Consider the following 20,708-nt stretch of genomic DNA (forward strand, 5'->3'; position numbering starts at 1 on the left):
TTCTCTCTCTCTCTCTCTCTCTCTCTCTCTCTCTCTCTCTCTCTCTCTCTCTCTCTCTCTCTCTCTCTCTCTCTCTCTCTCTCTCTCTCTCTCTCTCTCTCTCTCTCTCTCTCTCTCTCTCTCTCTCTCTCCTCTCTCTCTCTCTCTTGTATCTTTATATTACATATTTGAGCAAATATAAATAATGATTACTATTATTGCATTATATTATAGTGTTATTATATTACATTCAGGCAGCTAAAAAATTCTCGCGTATTCTACATCTATAGGAAGCACGAGTTATGTTACAAACTTTTAGCATCTTTCCTACCCCGGCCTGGCCATGCGGCCTCTTACATTCTTGTTCCCTCCCTCCCTCCCTCGCCCCTTATCCTTTCCCCTCTCCCTCTCCACACCCTTCCCTTCTCCTCCTTCTTAGCCTGCTTTTTCTCCCATTCCTCCCGCTCCTCACTCCACCTCCACTCTCTGTCCTCTATCCATACTCTCCTATTCGTTACCCTGACTTTTCTTCCTTTCGCCCTCTCCTCCTTCGCCTTCTCCACAATCCTCCACCTCGTCTTCCTCTCCTCCATCGTTTCCTCCTCCGCTCTCTCCCTAACGTTTCCCTTTTTTCCTTCCTTTCTCTTCCTTCGCCCTTCACACCCTTTCTCTCTTCCTGCTACCTCTCTGTCTCTCTTCCCCGCTCCTGCGTCACCCCGTCACACTTCTTGTCTCGTCTCTCTGCTCTCCGATCTCTGATTCTGCTTTCAGTCCGTTCTTCCGTCTCTCTTCACCTTTCTCCTCCTCTATTATTCTCCCTTCGCCTTCACCTACTTCTTCTCTCCCTTTCTTCCGATTCTTTCTTATCTCTTCTTCGTATCCACTGTCTTCACCTCTCTCCACTCTCTCCCTCTGCTCTCTTCTCTTCGCCTTCCACTCGGTCCATTCCCTCCTCTATCCTTTCACCGATCTTCACTCTCTACTCTCGCTCTCTTCTCGCCCCTCTTCGATCATCCCTTTTCACTCTCCGTATTCCTCTTTCTCCGTTCCCCCCCCCCCGGCCTTCTCTCTCCTTCTTCTTGCCGTGCGGCGGCCGATCTGTCCAGCTCACGCACGCTCGGCCGTCTCTCCTTCCTCGTTCTACTCCTCCGTTGCTTTCTCTCCTTCTCTTTCTATCACCTGGAGGTCGATTCTGTATTTTGAGACGAGGTGAAAATTACAAAAGTGAACAAATTTACTAAGGTAAACGGCCCAGTTAATGGCACCTTTATAGCAGCGGCCTTGATTTTCTATTATTTACGAACGCGATATATTGTTAAACCCCAAACGAACTATTTTAACACGTGCATTAAAGCTTTCTGAGTAAGATTCACCTATATTTTTAGTTAAATCATTCAGTTCTAATAAATAAATAATTATTTTCATAATGCTCGTTACTGCCGGCGTTTTTGGCACTATCGAAGTGCTCATGCCGCACTTTATAGCACCAACGGGCCCAATTTCCGGCACTTCAAGACGTCACATTCGAAAAGGAGTTAAATTGGCCTGCGTATAATTTCAGCAGTAATAAACAATGTTTAATTAGCTTGTAGGTATTATATTTTGTCAACCTCTATACAAAAACTATAACATATAATATAAAATAAGATAATATAAAATAATACATTTTGCACACTTTTATAAAGTTAATTTGCAAGTTTTTCTTTACCTTTTAGGATTTCTAATGGCTATTTTTTTACTCTTTTCGCTATTTGTGCTTGTTCTTTTTGAACTAAAGTAAGGAAATAATATTTAAAACGATAATTTATGGATATAAGTATATTTCGCTTAATTCTTCTATTTAAATCTACCCAAGAAACAAGAAATAACAATTATTGAGAAGTTAACGTTCATGAATCTTAGAATCCATCACTTCCGTGCTTCTTCACATGATCCTTCCTATTTTTCTTTTTCCATGGTAAGTATTTTTTCGTTTTTTTTTAATCCTTCTTCTCCTCCTACTTTACACTTTCTCTATCCCTTTGTGATATCATTTTGTATATCTATTTCTTTTAAATTTTACATATAGAAAATATCAAATATGCTCAGCAAAATCCAACCCCACGTCCGTGCGTTGTGAGCCACGTGCTGAGCGGGCAACATTTCTTATAAATGGCTAACGGGGCAATGGCAAACCCACTTGGAGTGGACAAATATCTGAGGTAAGTAAACATAACTTGTTGCGGTTGCTCGCTATACTTATATTATTATTGACATTGAAAATTGATACTGAAATTTATATTGAAGCATTGTTATATTTTTTTGGTTTATTTGTTGCAGGCATCTCTTCAAACTGGGAACATTTATTCGAGAATTGTATATCGATGATTGCTGGTACAAATGTTACTTTGGTGGTGTGCCCATAACGATCAAAGTTGGCCAAAGACTGGTTAAGACTGGCATCGTTCCCAATTTCTTGGAGCAAAAAAAGCAAAGAAGAAGAAGAGAAGAAAGAGTCTGAAATCACTCTAATTATATTCGACAAATCACAAACTCTTAAAGGGTAAGTAATCGTCTGTCGACGTTGCAATAAATAAGTAAACAGTTAAAAAAAGTTTGCAAGTTTCCACTTGCACATTGCTTTCTCATAGTTTTTAAGTATGCAAGTTATGTACGTTGCTAAATCAACATTTTATTTTGCTCAAAAGCTTCCTCTTTTGTGGAAGCCTTTTTATATGCATAATTATTAATAGATATTGATTTGTCTTTCTCATAGAGGAAGCTTTATGAGCTGAATAAAATGTTGATTTAGCAACGTGCAAATTTATAATTTGCATACTTAAAAATATATAAAATACTATGAGGAAGCAATGTGCAACCACGCAAGCACCATTTGTACATTTAAATTGGAGTCGGAGCAAGATCGGCAAATTAAATTCGTTTAACGTCAGTACTTGACGTGTTTTCTAATGCAGCTACAATTTGCTTGAACTAAAATGTCCTGCTTGCATAAACATGGGTCTCACGTTTGTAATCTTAAGTAAAACATTTGGGTAGGCAAATCCAAACATGGTTTTGAAATGGGGATAAATATTTAGTGACTGTAACACTATATCTGTATCCAATTTCATGACTAGATAGCTGTTTAATTATAGCTCATTAGAGAAGAAGGTAATTATATGTAGACTGTTATATTCGGTAAGGAATATGAATAGTTAGGTAAAAAGCTATTTATTTATAGACTTGTTACAGCCAGCTAACTCGATCGTGTCCGTTATTGCACTGGCGCGCTCCCCTGTGCTGACAACTTTCTCAACTTAACATCACTATAACAAGTTCTCTTTTTTTCTTTTTCCTTTTCTTTTTCTACATAAGACTGTAATGAGAGAATATAAGAAAATAAACTTGAATGGAACTAATATAAATCTATACGAATATATGTGAATTGAACTCAAATAATATGAAACTAAATAGATATGAATGTATTTATGAACTGAAATTATAAGTTTGTAACGTAGTCGGCCAATCGAGCCGGAGGCTTTACATTCCTTTTTGGACGTGCATTTCCCATATTTGCTGGCGTGTTGATGATTGCATTACTCGACGGGACTTCGACGTTGGACGCTGCTGACTCCCTGGGACTGTCTATGTTTGTATTCTTATTCTCAGTACTAAGCATGACGCTGCTCTTGTTAGTTGGAGACTGGACGCTCCTTAATCCGCCATCGTCTTGACTAATTGGTTTTGATGGAGTAGCTACCGGCTTGCGTGGTGACTGAACTTTTGTTGCATGTTCTGATGTTGCGGAAGGCCTCATTGTGTTTGTATTTAAGGAGTGCTGTATCTGCTGACCACTGTCTTGTCGTGGTTTTATGTGTACGACATTTCTTCGGTGGAGTGCATCCTTTACATTTACCATGTATGAACGATCGGAGATCCTGTGATCAACTTTACCTTTGGACCAATGATTTTCATCCGGTTTTAACTGAACCATTACTGGTTGCCCGACCTGCAACTCCGGCAGCTTTCTCGTTGTTCTGTCGTAATAGTGCTTGCTTCGCTGCTTATTAGAAGAAATCTTTTCTTGAACTCCTTCCACTATCTTCGGCTGTAGATTGGATTGTAGAGTTGGAATACCACATCTGGTTCTTCGTGAGAAAAGTCGTTGAGCCGGGCTCGAGTCCATTTTGTTCGGAGTATTTCTCCAATGCAGAACTGCATACCACAGATCTTCTCCACTTTTCTCGCATTTTTTGATAATCTTCTTAGCAATTTTTACCGCAGACTCTGCTTTGCCGTTGCCCTGTTGATGATGTGGAGATAATGTCACGTGAAGAACTCCCCAGGATCTTGCAAACTGTCGAAACTCAAAAGAATCAAAATTGGTTCCGTTGTCACGGACGATCTTAGTCGGTATCCCGTGTCTCGCAAAGTTTTGTTTTGTGATGGCAATAAGTGATTTTGCTGAAAGGTCCTTGATTATGTCCAATTCGAAAAAATCCGAGAAATGATCCGATGTGACCAAGAAGTTTCTTTTCTTCCCTTTATACGTAGCTAATAATAGATCCATGGATATAGTATGGAACCGAGCGGAGGGTATTTCATGTGTTTGCATAGGAGGATTCGATTGTCTATCTGCAAATTCTAGGCAGATGTCACATTCTTTCACGCTGTCTTTGATGGCTCCACTCATTCCTGGCCAAAATATGTTTTCGCGTGCCAATTTCAAAGTCGCCTCTATTCCACCATGTGCTGCGTGAACCTTTTTTAGCATAATTGAACGTAAACTCCGCGGAATGACGATTCTATCGTTTCTAACTATCAGATCGTCTTGTATCGACAATTCGCTTTTGAATTTGAAATATACTTTGATTTCATCTGGGACGTCGTGAATGTATCTAGGCCATCCTTTCTGTATGTGTGTCTTTAACACTTGCAGAGATGCATCTTTAGTAGTTTTCTTTCTAATCTCGTCGATGACTTCATCTGAAACATTGAGGCATTGTATAACGTTAACTCGTCCTATCTGATTAAATAGTTTCTCTTCTTGACTTATAACTTTACCCACGTTGAGATCTTCGGGATTGACAGGTGCACGAGACAGCGTATCTGCTATGACGTTTTTCTTTCCTTCTATAAACTGGAATTCCAAATCGTAACGTTGTAAATACATAAACATCAGTTGGAGCCTCTTAGGTGCTTTCAGAAGAGATTTTCTTGATATGTTGACGAGAGGTTTATGGTCCGTCTGGATGACAGTTCCCGATTTACCGGCTATGTATTGGTCGAATCTGATACACGCAAAAGTAACCGCTAGTAACTCCTTCTCAATCATAGCGTAGTTTTTTTCTGATTTAGTTAAAGATCTGGAAGCGAACGTGACTGCCTCGTTGTCCTGCAGAAGTACTGCTCCCAGACCATAGCTGCTACTGTCGCATTGTATTGTGACTGGTTTGTTTACATCAAAGTACTTAAGTGTGACGATATTTGCGACCATCTCCTTTATTCTATCAAACTCCTTTTGTTCAGTTTCTGCCCACGTCCAGGGTGTACGCTGCAACGTTAGTTCCCGTAGCCGACGTAGTTCGGAGCTTAGATTAGGCATATATCTGCCGAGATAATTAACTAGACCGACAAATTTTTCAACGTCTTTTTTGTTTTCTGGGTTTTGCATTTTTCTTATGGCGTCGACCTTCGCAGGGTCAGGTTTCAGACCTTCCGTGGTCAGAATGTGTCAGAAAAATTTAACAGAAGTCTGACACAGATTTAGTTTTGATCTATTCAATTTGCAATTATTTTCACGCAACCTTTGTAAAAGATTCTCTAGATTCCGATTATGATCTTCTATAGCTAGCTCTATGGTATTTCCTTTACCATAAATGATAACGTCGTCTGCTAATATTTCGATGCCTTCCAGCCCGTGAATTATCTCGAGGATTTTTGCTTGAAAAACTTCTGGTGCCACCGAAATTCCGAAGGGTAGACGAAGCCAGCGATATCGTCCAAACGGTGTCCAAAACGTTGTTAATTTACTGCTTTCTTCAGAGAGTTTGATTTGCCAAAATCCTTTCTTCGTGTCGACCGTACTAAAGACCTTTGCCTTCCCAAGTTCTGGAAGGATTTCATCAAGGGTGGTGAATTGGCGATTTGGCCTTTTCAACGCTTTATTGAGCGGTATTGGATCCAAGCAAATTCTAAAAGATTTTTGTTTCTTCACTAATAGAATATTACTCACCCAATCCGTGTGTTGCTCCTCTTTGACGATTATTCCATCATTTTCCAGACGTGTCAACTCTTCTTTTAGATCCTTCCGATAACTCATAGGGATTCTTCGTGGTTTTTGTATTACTGGCTTCACGGTCTCGTCAATCTCTAGTTGTGTAACCCCTGGTAGTGAGCCATATCCTTGGAAGACGTCTTGATACTTATTGACAATTGCTCCTGTTTCTGCGCAACCATTAGTCTTCAGATTCTGCATTTGGACTGAATTGCAAATTTTTATGAGATTTAACTCCATGCAAGCGTGAACTGAGAGAAGCGGGCCACAGTCTTCATCCACGATTCGGAATTTTATTCGATATTCCTTTCCTTTATGGGTACACTTGAGACTAGTTTCTCCTAGAACTTTGATGTTGTGTTTACCAAAATCCATCAGAAAGCACGAAGGCTGTTGAATTCTTCTGTGAGATTCGTCTACGATGCTACAGTAGTATTTGTAGCCCATAACGCATGATCTTGCTCCTGTATCTAATTCGCAGGCTATCCTCTTCCACTTATTGTTGATGTAGAATTTTATATTGTTGATGTAGAATTTTATATTTGCAACCAAAGAGCCATCTGAATCGTTGACGTATACTTTTTTTTTATCAGAAACGGTTCAGTATCTGAGTCGCTGCTACTAGAGTCCTCTGAACTTTGATTTTCCATTTTTAAATCGAGTTTGTTGACCTGGTTACCTTTAGGATTACTTTGCCTCTTCTTGCGACAGACTTTTTCCGTGTGATTTTTCTTTTTGCAGAATTTGCATGTCTTACCGAATGCTGGACATGCGCCTTTTACGAATGCATGTGCATTGCCGCAGTACCGACATAACCTTGGATTTATTTGTAGCACCTTTGTCCTTATTTATTTTATTTACTATCGATAATACTTTCTCAGTCTATTTGCATAGAGTTAACTTGCGTCTCCGTGATCTCGTGTACTTTACATACTTCAGTAGCTGTTTTCAAAGTTAAATCTATCTTTGACATAAGTTTACGTTTTAGAGCGTTATCCTTAATGCCTACGACAATCCTATCTCTTAGCAAATCATCTTGAAATTGTTCATACTCACAGTTCTTAATCAGTTTTTTTAGTCTGATCAAGTAGTTGTCAAAAGATTCGTCCTGTTGTTGAATTGCCGTGTTAAAAAGATACCTGTCATAGATAACATTCTTGTTGGCTGTCGTGAGTCTTGCTTTAATGAGTTTTAGAACATTTTCGGTAGTATCCTTTTCCTCTTCTGTTAACTGGAAATTGAGATATTTTTTCATCGCTTGCACCCCAATTGCGGCTAATAGGATGCTGATTTTTTGTTTTTCCTGTGTAACTGCATGGCCATGTCGACATTCCAGTAGGCAATTGCATAATTATTCCAACTGTCCTTGAAGAACTCGAAATTTTCTCTGACGTCGCCTTTGTCTGTCTCTAACGGCTGGGGCCACGGTACACTCGCTTGGAGGTTAGATGATTGCGCTACTGAACCTCCTCCCTCCTTCCTAACGTTTAGTTGCGCTTGAACTTGAGACATTTGTTGAGTTAACATTTGTAAAGCTTTGTACTGCTCTGTTAATATTTTGTTCATATCGTCAACACTCATGGTGATCTCTAACCTTACTTTACCGATGTATATATAAGACTTTTCGTGGTTTTATATTGAATGGTTTTGCGATCAGATATTAATTAAAAGACCATTCGTACCACACCTGGCACCATGTTATATTCGGTAAGGAATATGAATAGTTAGGTAAAAAGCTATTTATTTATAGACTTGTTACAGCCAGCTAACTCGATCGTGTCCGTTATTGCACTGGCGCGCTCCCCAGTGCTGACAACTTTCTCAACTTAACATCACTATGACATAGACAGTTATGAGAGATATGTGAGAAGCTATAAATAAGACATTGAAATTAATATGTCACGCATAGATTATTTATCTTTGCATTTGTCTCCAAACTAATAATTTTGCTCTAAAATCTTATATATTGTTACATTAAATTGCCTATAAATGTTTATCGCTAATATATGCTCCACTTATTTGTTTTAGGCTGTCGTCTGGGTGAGCAATGAATGTACTTCGTATTTTGACACACCGTGTGTGTTACAACGCAGACTTATAAGGGGTATAAATAATACTGATAAAAGGGACTCCTGGTTCATGAGAAGACTTGGAGATGCCTCTCACATGACACATAGAATGGATGCTTCTGCATCATCAAGCATCACCAGTGTAGGTGGAGATTCGGTCCAAGCAGCCAGACTCTCGGCGTCAAGTAGTCCGGAACAACATGGCATTGCAGTTAGGTACATATTATCAACGTTTTATACAATTTGCAATATTCGTAATGTCATTTTGCTTAGCGCTTAAGTTTTTAAATAATAAAAGAAATATTTAGTTCGTGTTTTACGAAGCGCGTAAAGCTTTGAACAATGACTATCTTTAAGAGTATTATCTCAAATAAGAAATGCAGAGAAATAATGAGTTTAAACAGTAAAAGTAATATGCTGTATCATATTTTATAATATATAAGTAGATAATGATTGATAGATGAGAGTTATAGATTTGATCGCACATCAAACTTTCTATAGTTGTTTATTCATGTATAGAGAGAAAAAGAAGAAGATGACAGGATTTGCGACGCTGCGCAAGAAATTTATTAGGAGACGCCGCTCCTCTAAAGCGTGTGATCATGGTAGAATTATTAGAAACCTGGTGTCCACATGGAGTCACTTAGAAGCGACCGCTTTGCTTGAAGAGTATGAGGCGTTAGCTGCGTTGAAAGATCTTCATGTTCAAGCCGAATTAGCCAGACCGCCAGCTGCTATTTTTAAGCAAGATCTGTCGATGTTATATGATTACAAACATTGCTCCGATGTGGATCTTGTATATAGAGGAGCGTGTTTTCCCGTTCATAGAGCCGTGCTTTCCGCCAGATGCCCATACTTTAGGGAATTGTTGGCTGGTTGTCCTGGTATATATTTTAACGATAGTTTACATTCTCTTTATAAAGCAATAAAAAATTTTCATGGCAATTTTCCTTTTATAATTTGAAAATTAATATTAAACGAGATGCTGTTATATTGTTCACGCATTATATGTATATTTCATAAAAAATTGCAGGATATGGTGCTAGAATATGTTTGGAGCTACGGACTCCGCATCTCGAGGTGCAGATGTTCTCAGCGTTATTACGATATCTTTACACTGGTGATATTTGTCCGCACGATGCGACTTTGGAAGCGAACCTACTCCAGCGACTCGGAGAAGAGTTCGGAACTCCAAATCCACTGGAGCATGATCTCAGATATTTGCTGGATACCGGTGATTATGCGGACGCCGCTCTCGTATTCACATCGGACAGTGATTATCAAAGACCGGATAGTGGAAGTTCGGAGTACGGATTTCGCCCCAAATTAGAGCTGCCATGTCACAAAGCGATACTTTCCGCAAGATCTCCTTTCTTCAGAAATTTAATACAAAGGACGGACTAGATCGGGCGAGGATTATACAGAAAGGGCGCTTCACATACCTACTAGAATAGTGTTGGACGAAAGCGTGATACCTAAACGATATGCCAGAGTATTGCTACATGCTGTGTATCTAGATACCGTTGAATTGTCATTAATACTGAGAGAAAGCGGTTGTGGAAATAGTGCTGGTAGTTTGGGAGAGGTAAGAAAATCTTAACATAGAAATATTCCGTACATTACGTGATATATTAATTTTATACGTTAATACTTTTGTTTAAATTTACAGGTTCAAGCTCTGACACATACGGGCCGAATGCGACCAAGCCCATTAGAGGAAGCGATGGAATTGTATCAGATTGGACGGTTTCTCGAGCTTGATATATTATCGCAAGGCTGCGAGGATCTTATTTTAGAGTATCTCACCTTGGAATCACTACCGACTGTTTTCAAGTAAATCTGATTACTAATAGATCTTTTACAACCATTAGAAATTAGATTGTTACTAAAAAAAAGTACATTACGTGCAGGTGGGACAATGAACCTCATGGATCAGCATGGGTGCACAGACAAGCGTTACATTACTTAAGGGAGGAATTTCAGCCAATTGCTTCGTCCTCGATTCTTCATTAGTTAGATCACGCCCACTTAGCGAATGTTTTACAGAGCCATTTTTTACAAGCGAGCGAACTTGAAGTACTGCAGGCAGTGCTCAAGTGGGGCGAACACGAATTAGTACGTCGAATGGAGGATCGGGAACCTAATTTGCTTAGCCATACTGTGCACTCGGTGACGAGAAAGGGTATTAAGAAAAGAGATCTCAGCGACATCGAATTGCGGGAAATACTAAGTGAACTTTTGCCGCTTGTCAGAATAGGATCATATATTGCCGCCGAATAGCGAAGCATTAGCACAGGTATATTTCTCACAAAACATTTTTAAATTATTTAAAAGTAAATATATTTCTCGTTAATATATATTTTTTTATATTGATAATTTAGGCTATTAGGAGAGGACTGGTTTCAACCCCACCAAGTCACATGATAGGAGACGAAAGAGATAATTTGAGGGTGAATGCTTGGATAAGAGGCGGAAAGAAAAATGGATTTTTTGTGCGACCAAGACTATTCATGCCGTATTATGAAGAAATCAAGGTGATAATAATACATGGTTTTCAAAACCAGAAACATATTAATGACAATGGAATATACTAAAAATACGGGCCGATCTTCGATAGTCGAATTAGGCAAAGGTGCGGCAAAAACTATCAACCCTTTGCCATCTGAGATAATTTCGAGTAATGCGATTTTAAATCTTCTCTTTCTATCGCAATCGTCTCAACACTACGTAATAGCACAATCGATATCTTTTCTGTACAATATTTTACGCAAAGTTCGAAAAATCTTTCTTGTAAATTATAAGGATTTATTTAGAAAAATATATTATAAAAATATACAGATCGCGTAAGTCATAGAATGGAATTAATTCCACACTGTGAAGAATCCGTCCTGACAATTTTAATACTTATTTAGAAATCGTACGTAAAGAAATTTTTTCGATTCATACATATTATTTAAATTTGGAAAGGAGAAAGAGCTTACGGCCTTGCGATTACTACTTAAAATTTGTGTACGTGCAATGGCCTTTAGAGCTCAGACACAATGAGAAAAGATAAAGATAAGGAATAAGGAATAAGGCATCTCACTTTAATGTTGCATCTCACTTTAATGTACGTGTACTGAAGTGAGATGCGACATTCCCTTATTCCTTATTCCTTTATCTTATTCCTTATTTTTCTCATTGTGTCTGAGCTCTAAAGGCCATTGCACGTACAAAAATTTTAGTATTCCAAATTTATGTATTTTATTAAAGGTGTAGTGTGTTTTGTAGAAAATATTTTTATGATACTTTCTCTCTCTCTCTCTCTCTCTCTCTCTCTCTCTCTCTCTCTCTCTCTCTCTCTCTCTCTCTCTCTCTCTCTCTCTCTCTCTCTCTCTCTCTCTCTCTCTCTCTCGTTTTTTCCACTTTTTACTTTCTCTTTGTGACATTATTCTTCACATATCTTTTTTAATTTCTCTAACGTTTTATGATTCAAATGTAGGGGAGACCGGGGCAAACTCGACACAATTTTTTCAAAGGCAATTTTCAACAATTAATTAAAATTTTCAAGCAAATTTAATAGTATACATTTAAAGAGTGTTCCTTCAGGTACAAAATTGCTTAAGGAAATTTTGCTGTACGTCGCTTAGTTTTGCCCCCAGGAAAGGAAAAGTGACGCGAAGACAAATTTTCAAATTGAAAAATGCCGGGGTAAACTCGACACTTTGCCTGATCGACACAATTTGATCTGAAACTTATTTTTTATTGTCTGAAACTAAATATACATTTGTTTATCGTGTATTTAGAAAGTACAAAAATTTGGAATTAAGTAAAACAATCATTGGAAATAATGAGAACAAAAATTGTTGAATATTCAATTATTTTCATCTAAACTCATGTCTGAAAAACAATTTATGCAAGTAAATTCGCGATTAGACGTGCGCACACATTTATCATGGGCCATATAGCTGCATGACAAGCATCGTTTGTTATTGGGAGCCGATAAAACGGCGTGGTGTCGACTTTGCCCCGAACGTCGTTTTTCACTTTTGTTACTCCAAAAATATAAAAATTTTGAAAATATGCAAAAACTATTATCGGATTCGTATAAACCATCGAATTTCCTATCAAAATCACTTACCGGTAGATTCGGACTTGGTTAGTGGAGCGAGTGTGTTGTGCATGCGTGTGAGAGTTGTGGATAAATTAGGCGAAAGTTTAGAGGGAAACAGGAGTCGAGGTAGGCGTTAAACCGGTAGAAAGGTAGGAAGAAGATCTTAAATTTAGGATAGGATAATAGAAGTAGCAGGGAAATATTAATTAGTGAAGGTGTTTCGAAATCGTTAAAGCGACGATTTGAAATAAGCGCCGTAACATCGGCTCAGACGTCGCGAGCGCGATCGGGAAAGGCGCGACAGTCAACGAGCGCGGCAACGGTCATGCACCGGCCCTAGCAACGGTTATTATTCTTCGTCTCCTTTGTGTTTTTGCCTGAGCTTTTCATTCTCACGAGTTTTATTAGTCATTAATATCGAGAAAAGATAGTAACGCGAGACGGGTTAAGTGCGCGTATCGTCGCCAAGAAAGCTTCCTTCACAGTTACCTGAAGAATTGCATCTTGGAGCGAGGAGTTACTAAAATCTTGAAAAGCCTCAGAGTTCTGACGTGGTTTGCTCCCGTCCTCTTCCAAAGGCCTCACAAGGCCGGACGGGACGCTTTGATGTTAATCACTCCCTACGGATACGTAAACGAGACGCCCGAAAGTTTGAACGTCGTCGCTTCTACCTCGAGAGAGGCTTCAGGTTTGATTACCCGATTCGATTGCCGTGGTATTTCAAGAAACGCATTGTCGCTATTCTCGCCATTATCTTACCGCGCGACTACGTTAAGTTCGGTTTGACATCCTCGTTATATGTGCATTTCGTGAGCAGTCACTTTCGATTTCCTTCTATTGCGTGTATTCGTAGTCGGTTGTGACATTGTTAATTTTCTCGTTTTAATCTCCGCGGTATTACGTGCAGTACAATCATTCTCGCCATTTTAACGTTACGCGCCCGCGTGATATGTTCGACATTGATTTAACTCTTGATACGATATCCGCATTACAATGTATACGTTTGTGTCGAGTGACCCGGTATTTTCCTTATGTGTACGTGCATTGTTTCTTTTTGACATTGTTCCTGTGGAGCGTTTCCGATAATTCATCTTTTACGAGAAGTGCTCCAAAAAAAATACGAGTTTACCGCTTGGCACACGGCTGCCGGGGCACACGGCTGCCCGAGTTTACCGCTTGGCACACGGCTGCCGGGGCACACGGCTGCCCGAGTTTACCGCTTGGCACACGGCTGCCGGGGCACACGGCTGCCCGAGTTTACCGCTTGGCACACGGCTGCCGGGGCACACGGCTGCCCGAGTTTACCGCTTGGCACACGGCTGTCGGGGCACACGGCTGCCCGAGTTTACCGCGTGGCACACGGCTGCCGGGGCACACGGCTGCCCGAGTTTACCGCTTGGCACACGGCTGCCGGGGCACACGGCTGCCCGAGTTTACCGCTTGGCACACGGCTGCCGGGGCACACGGCTGCCCGAGTTTACCGCGTGGCACACGGCTGCCGGGGAGATTTCTGAGGACTGTATGATACACCGCAACTATTGTTACGCTACTTTGATCTGATAACCGCGACTGATGACTTACGTGATACCCACGACTGATTGATACACCGCGACTGAGATTACCGCTATCCCATGATAACCGCTCAGCTCAACGACATCACTTGCGCGCTAGACATCTTTGATCTGCGCGCCATTCATCCTTGCGTTCTACGTTCCTGATTTCCTGCGACCTGCGCGCTAGACATCTTTGATCTGCGCGCCATTCATCCTTGCGTTCTACGTTCCTGATTTTCTGCGACCTGCGCGCTAGACATCTTTGATCTGCGCGCCATTCAACCTTGCGTTCTACGTTCCTGTTTTCCTGCGACCTGCGCGCTAGACATCTTTGATCTGCGCGCCATTCATCCTTGCGTTCTACGTTCCTGATTTCCTGCGACCTGCGCGCTAGACATCTTTGATCTGCGCGCCATTCATCCTTGCGTTCTACGTTCCTGATTTTCTGCGACCTGCGCGCTAGACATCTTTGATCTGCGCGCCATTCAACCTTGCGTTCTACGTTCCTGTTTTCCTGCGACCTGCGCGCTAGACATCTTTGATCTGCGCGCCATTCATCCTTGCGTTCTACGTTCCTGATTTCCTGCGACCTGCGCGTTAGACATCCTTGCTCTGCGCGCCATTCATCCTTGCGTTCTACGTTCCTGTAGTTCCTGTGACCTGCGCGCTAGACATCCTTGCTCTGCGCGTCATTCATCCTTGCGTTCTACGTTCTTGTCATCCTTGCGATCTACGAGCTTGTCATCCTTGTCAACCGTTACCATTCCTGATTCCTAATATTACTCGGCGCAACACGAATCAGATCTTCACAAAACAGAAGGAAAAGAGCGCTAAATGTTGTAGAGAGAGGGAGAGGTTAGGTGAGAGAAGGCGGGAAAATAACGCGGTGCGTTCCAAAAGGGAGCGAGATTTGCGTCACGCATAGAGTAGGTAGCGTCACTAGACGGAACAGTCTAGGCATAGAGGCAGCGGTTAAGGAGATCGACTAGAAGGTGAGCGTGAACGTGGGACGTACATACAGGATGGAGGGAGAAGCAGACGAGAGCGAGAAAGCAGCAACGAGTAAAGAAATTTTTGCCACACCAAAAGAAGAAAAAAGAGGAAAAGGAAGACTTACAAAGGATGAGTTAAGAATGAGAGAAAGATCGAGCTCGGTCAGCATACTGGAGTTTATGACGAGTGATAACAGCACGGCATGCGAGTTAGCGAAAGCTAAGAGGAAAAGAGAGGAAAACGAACAACGTGCGAAGGAAATTTTCAAGAGAGATAACAAGACTGTGAGAACGCCACCAGGAATGGGCAAATCGAAGGAAGGAGTCGGCGTTGTAGGTGAGAAGAGAGAAGAGGTAGTTCCGTCAGCAACAAAGAAGGATGAAGAGGACGGTACGCTAATAGCAATCTTGAGAGAGATTAGAGACGAGATGAGGGACATGAGGGACGAGATGAGAGAGATGAGAGAGAGGATGAACGTCTTAGAAGAGGGTTGGAGGAAAAAAGAAGAAAAGGTAGCGGAAAGGATGGATAAGATAGAAGAGAGACTATCGATGATCGAACGAAGGAGTGAAAACACAACGGATGAGGCGACCGGCGGCAAAATGGAGGCGATTGTGGAAAAGGTGGCGGAGATGGTTAGGAAGAGAGAAAGAAATATGAAGGAAAGGAAGGAAAAGAAAAATAATCTAGTGATCAGAGAATTACATAAAGAGGAAAACAAGAGCTTAATGGACACAGCGGAGACGTTTCTTGAGAGGGAGTTTGGTGCAAAAGCGGGAGTAAAGAAGATGCGGTCAACAGGCAGGGTAGGAAGAGAGATAGTAATAGTTGAAATGGACTGCTGGGAATCGAAGGACAACATCATGAAGGAGAAGAAGAAGCTTGGAAGTAAGAAAATTTTCATTGATCACGACCTGACCTTTGAGGACAGAGAAGTGCAAAGACGGATAAAAGAAAGGGCATGGAAAGAGAAAACAGAAGGAAAATTGGTGAAAATAGGAAGCTAGAGGTGCAAGGTAGGAAGTACGTATGGAGCGAGGTAGAAAATAAGCTAATAGAAAAGGAAAATTTTTAGATGGCTGCCAAGTTAGGAGAAGAGTACCAGCAAGTGGCATTCAAGAGGACAACAGGCGAACAACACGAAAGGAGGTCGGAAAAGCGAAGCAACAGAAGAATGAAAATAGGCGAAAGATAATTTTTTGGAATGTTGCGGGTATTGAGAGGCAGGACAAAGATTTCTGGAATTACATAGTAGGTTTCGATTTTATAGGGCTATGTGAAACATGGTTAGAGGAAAAGGGATGGGATAGAATTAAGGGTAGACTGCCGGAAACGCACAACTGGAAAAACATTAACGCGGTAAGGGAAAGGAAGAAGGGTAGGGCGAAGGGAGGTTTACTAATAGGTATTAGAAAAGACTGGGTGGTGGAAGTGGAGAATTATGAAAGTGTATTGATTACAGAAAGAATTGCGCGAACGAGAATAGTAAAAGAGGATAAAGGTCTAAATATTTTTACAGTATATAATGTAGGAGCAAAGAAAGATGTTGAAGAGATAATGGCGAAAATAACAGAGCAATGCGAAGGATGCGAAGGAGAGGATATTATTATAGGAGGCGATTTTAATATTAGAATAGGAAACTTAGGAGGTTGTAGGGACGAGGAGTGTGACTTTGAAAAGGAGAGCAAAGATAAAGTCATAGGAGATGGGGGTAGAAGTTTTGTGGACATGATAAATGAAAAAGGATGGTATTTTTTGAATGGATGTACAGAGGGGGATTGGGATGGGGAATATACGTATGTGGGTGCGAGAGGGTGCTCGGTAATTGATTATGCAATTGTAAACGATAGTGCGCAAGAGCGAGTGTTGGAATTTAGAATAGGGGACAGGGTGGACTCGGATCATTTGCCTCTGACCTTGTTACTGGAGGAAGAAGAGAATACGAGACAAATGGAGGGGTGGACAGAAGAGGAAGAAGAGGAACAGAATATGTCAAAGAAGATCATATGTTGGAACGAAGAGGCAAGGAAATTATACAGGGAGAGGACGGAGGCATGGAATGTAAACGAGGACCAGGCAATAGAGTCGGTGGATAGGAAATGGGAGAAAATCAAAAACTGGATCCTTGGAGCCTTAGTTTATAAGAAAATCAAGATAAAGAAGAGAAGGAAAATAGGGCACAAAGATTGGTGGGATAGGAGTTGTACCAGAAAGAAGAGGGAGGTGAAAAGACAGTACAGAAGGTGGAGAAGTGGAAAGGGAAGTAAGGAAGACTATCTGGAAGGTAAGAAAGGCCTGAAGGGGTGGTTAGAGAAGAAAAGGATGGAGAAGAGAGAGAGGGAAGAAGAGGAATTAAGAAAACTGAAGGATGAAAAGAAAATTTGGAATTACATAAACAGTCGAAGAAAGAAGAAAGAATGGAAAGAGAATAATATTCCGAAAGAGAACTGGAGAAGTTACTTCATGGAGTTGTTAGGTGGGTCTGAGATGGAGGGAAGGGATGAGGCGTTGGAGGTGCGTGACATGGGAACAGAAGAAAGAAATGAGGAACAGGTTCAAGATATAGAAATGGAGTTGCAAGAAGAGGAGATAGTGAGGGCAGTCAGGAACATGAAGTTAGGCAAAGCTGCAGGTGTCGATGGAATCCCAATGGAAGCATGGCTGTATGGTGGCGCAGCGGTGAGAAGGGCTCTAACTGATCTGTTGAAGCTCATTTGGAAGGAAGGTAAAATTCCGACCGAATGGCAAACAAGTATAGTTGTCCCCCTATATAAAAGGGGGGATAAGGAGAGAACAGACAACTATAGGGGGATCTCTCTGCTGTGCACTGCATACAAGGTATATGCGGAAATTCTAAGGAACAGATTGGAGGAAATAATGGAGATGAAAGGGATGATACCTGACAGCCAAGCCGGCTTTAGGAAAGGGAGGTCTACGATGGATAACATATTTATCTTGAACCATATAGTGCAAAGGGAAAAGGAGAAAGGTATGGCAATTGGGAAAGACAAGATTTTCGCAATATTTGTGGATCTAAGGGCAGCGTTCGACAACGTTGACAGAGGAATTTTATGGAAGATAATGGAAGAGAAAGGAGTAGATCGCAGTTTAATAAACAGGATAAAAGAAATTTACAAAGAGACGGAGGTGACAATACGAACGAGGGATGGGTTCACAAGGTGCTTCAAGACGAAGAAAGGTGTAAGGCAAGGCTGTGTGATGAGTCCCGCCCTGTTCAATTTATACAATGCGGACATTGATAAAGTTTTAGAAAAGCGTGGTATAGGAGGAGTGGAGCTTGGAGGAGTGAGAGTGTGGTCATTAGCATACGCGGATGATATGGTTTTGGTAGCGAAAAATAGAGAGGCTTTACTAGATATGATGAGCATGTTAAAAAGATTTTTAAAAGAAAGGAAACTAGAATTAAATACAGAAAAAACTAAAGTGTTGGTATTTAATAGTAAAGGTAAAAGAGGCAGAATGACATGGAAATGGGGCGAAAAAATAATAGAGGAAGTAGAAATGTTTAAATATCTGGGTTTCACGTTTAATAGGAAAGGTAATTATATCGATCATATAAAAGAGCTGAAAAGAAAAGGAAGGATCGCTGCAAATAGGGTCTGGGGTATAGGAGAAAGATTATGTAAAGATGATTTTAGTAGGAGATGGACGCTTTTTAAGTACCTAGTGAAAAGTGTGATGGAATACGGAGCAGAGATATGGGGGTGGAGTGAAAAAAAGGAGTTGGAGAAAGTCATGTTGGATTATGTAAGATGGATATTTAGACTAGATTTTTGCACACCGAGGTATGTAATATTAAGGGAACTAGGATTAGAGAAACTTAAAATCTGTTGGGGTATAAGAGCCATGAGGTTCGAGAAAAGAAGTAGAGAGAAAAAAGATGGAAGTTTAGTAAAGGCATGTTGGGATGAAAAGGACACAAGGGATAAAAAGAAAAAGGATTTATATAATTTGCAACGAGAAAGGTTTTATAATAACAATGGTTGGAGCTCTGAAGTAATAAAAGAATTAAATTATGAAGGTAAAAATACTGAAGGCTTAGTAAGAATAAGGGAACAGGATATTCAAGGGCAAATAATAAACAGTAAAATAGTAGCGGCAAGGTATAATACAAGGTACAAAGTGATAGAGGCGAGCAACAAAACACCGAGTTATTTATTAAAAGCGAACTTGGATAAAGTAAAAACAGGAGACGAGATTAGAGCGATGATAAAATTAAGGTGCGGCAATTTCGAGGACGCAAATAAATACTGGCTTGACGAAGAAGATACGAAGTGTAGATTCTGCAAGTCAGGTAGGGACAATTTAGAGCATTATATAAGCAAGTGCAACATCACAAGTATATGGTTTGAGAATTTAGGTAGGAATAACGAAGAACGATTAGAGAATATATGCGATGACAAATTTAGAATGGAAAAAGGAAAGGTGCTAAATAGATTATGGAAAAGGAGAGAGGAATACTACAAAAAAGATAACGGTTGTAAATAATAATAATGTAAATAATGTATTGCGGCTTGTTTGTAAAGAAGAATGTTGTTTGGTGTGTGGATGGATGTGTGAGTTAAGTGGAATTGTAAACCAAGTCCTTTCTTGGCGTATAGCTGAAATAAACACACATATATAACACTTACCGGTAGATTCGCAAGAGTAAAGCTTGATAAAAGAGTAGAACTTTTCGAGAGATCAGAAAAATTACTTTTCACCATCAAAAACGCTTATGTTGCGCTAAAAATTACACCATAACTCAGAATGTCAACAAATTCCGTTGATAATACTGGCACATAAAGACGCATTTACAGTAGGAAAGGCAAGTTTCTACGATAGATATAAAATGGCAAAAAGCCTAGTGTCAAGTTTGCCCCAATGTCGAGTTTGCCCCGGTCTCCCCTATTCTAAAATTTTAAATTTGTGTATCTTAATGGTTCTTTTCAGTTTGTTCTTCGTCAAATAAATACTTAAGCAGAATCTCAATTAGGACTTAAGCGTGTGTAAATTCTTGGAAGGTACTGGAAGGGACTTTTGGAAAAGAATTGGAAATAATTATTAAATTATCAGGTATGTGTAAATTTTTTACTTTAATGATTTAGAAAAATATGATGATGATGATATGATGATGATGACGTTGTTGTTTTTGTCGTTGTTGATGATATTGATGATATTGATGATGATGATGATGATGATAAAATTGATTATTATTGCTGTATATGTATATGTACGAAATTTATATTTTATAGTAATATTATAAAATTAAATAAAAATTTTAATTATTGGGTGTACAACTTAATTCGGTCCGTTTTTTGCTTGAAAAACGCATTTATTTGAACGATAAAATGAATTAATACCTTATTCAAAGTACTGTCCATCGCTAGCCACTACTTTTTCCCATCTTTCTGGCAATTTATGGATTCCGTCGCGGAAGAAGCGTTCATCTTTTGAAGCCAAGAATGAATCGAGCCAATTTTTGATACCCTATTCTGAAGTGAAGCGTATTCCAGTCAAAGCGTTCTGCATCGATCGAAACAAATGGTAGTCGGAAGGGGCAAGGTCTGGGCTATAAGGCGGGTGAGCCAGAACTTTCCATCCGATATTTTCCAAATAGTTTTTAACCGGAACAGCAACATGAAGCCGAGCGTTGTCATGGTGAAAGATTATGGATTCGTGTCTGGTCACATGTTCTGGACGTTTTTCGGCTATAGCTCGCTTTAAACGGATCAATTGTTGCCTGTAGAAGTCTCCCGTGATGG

General features: G+C 40.2%; 1 protein-coding gene and 1 pseudogene across 1 annotated transcript; both read left to right on the forward strand.

The window, feature by feature from the left end:
• Positions 1-144: 144 nt before the first annotated feature.
• Positions 145-3,468, forward strand: LOC139786674 (uncharacterized). The gene is made up of 3 exons (XM_071725803.1): positions 145-2,180; positions 2,299-2,521; positions 3,200-3,468. The coding sequence occupies exon 1, from the start codon at positions 282-284 to the stop codon at positions 1,218-1,220; it is 939 nt and encodes a 312-aa protein (XP_071581904.1). The 5' UTR covers positions 145-281; the 3' UTR covers positions 1,221-2,180; positions 2,299-2,521; positions 3,200-3,468.
• Positions 3,469-8,282: 4,814 nt separating this feature from the next.
• LOC139786673 (BTB/POZ domain-containing protein 7-like) lies at positions 8,283-20,228 on the forward strand (annotated as a pseudogene).
• The last annotated feature ends 480 nt before the right edge of the window (positions 20,229-20,708 follow it).

This window comes from Temnothorax nylanderi, unplaced genomic scaffold (genome assembly GCF_030848795.1).
Source record: "Temnothorax nylanderi isolate EJ_2023f unplaced genomic scaffold, tnyl_v1.0 TNYL_tig1108_pilon, whole genome shotgun sequence".
NCBI lineage: Eukaryota > Metazoa > Arthropoda > Insecta > Hymenoptera > Formicidae > Temnothorax > Temnothorax nylanderi.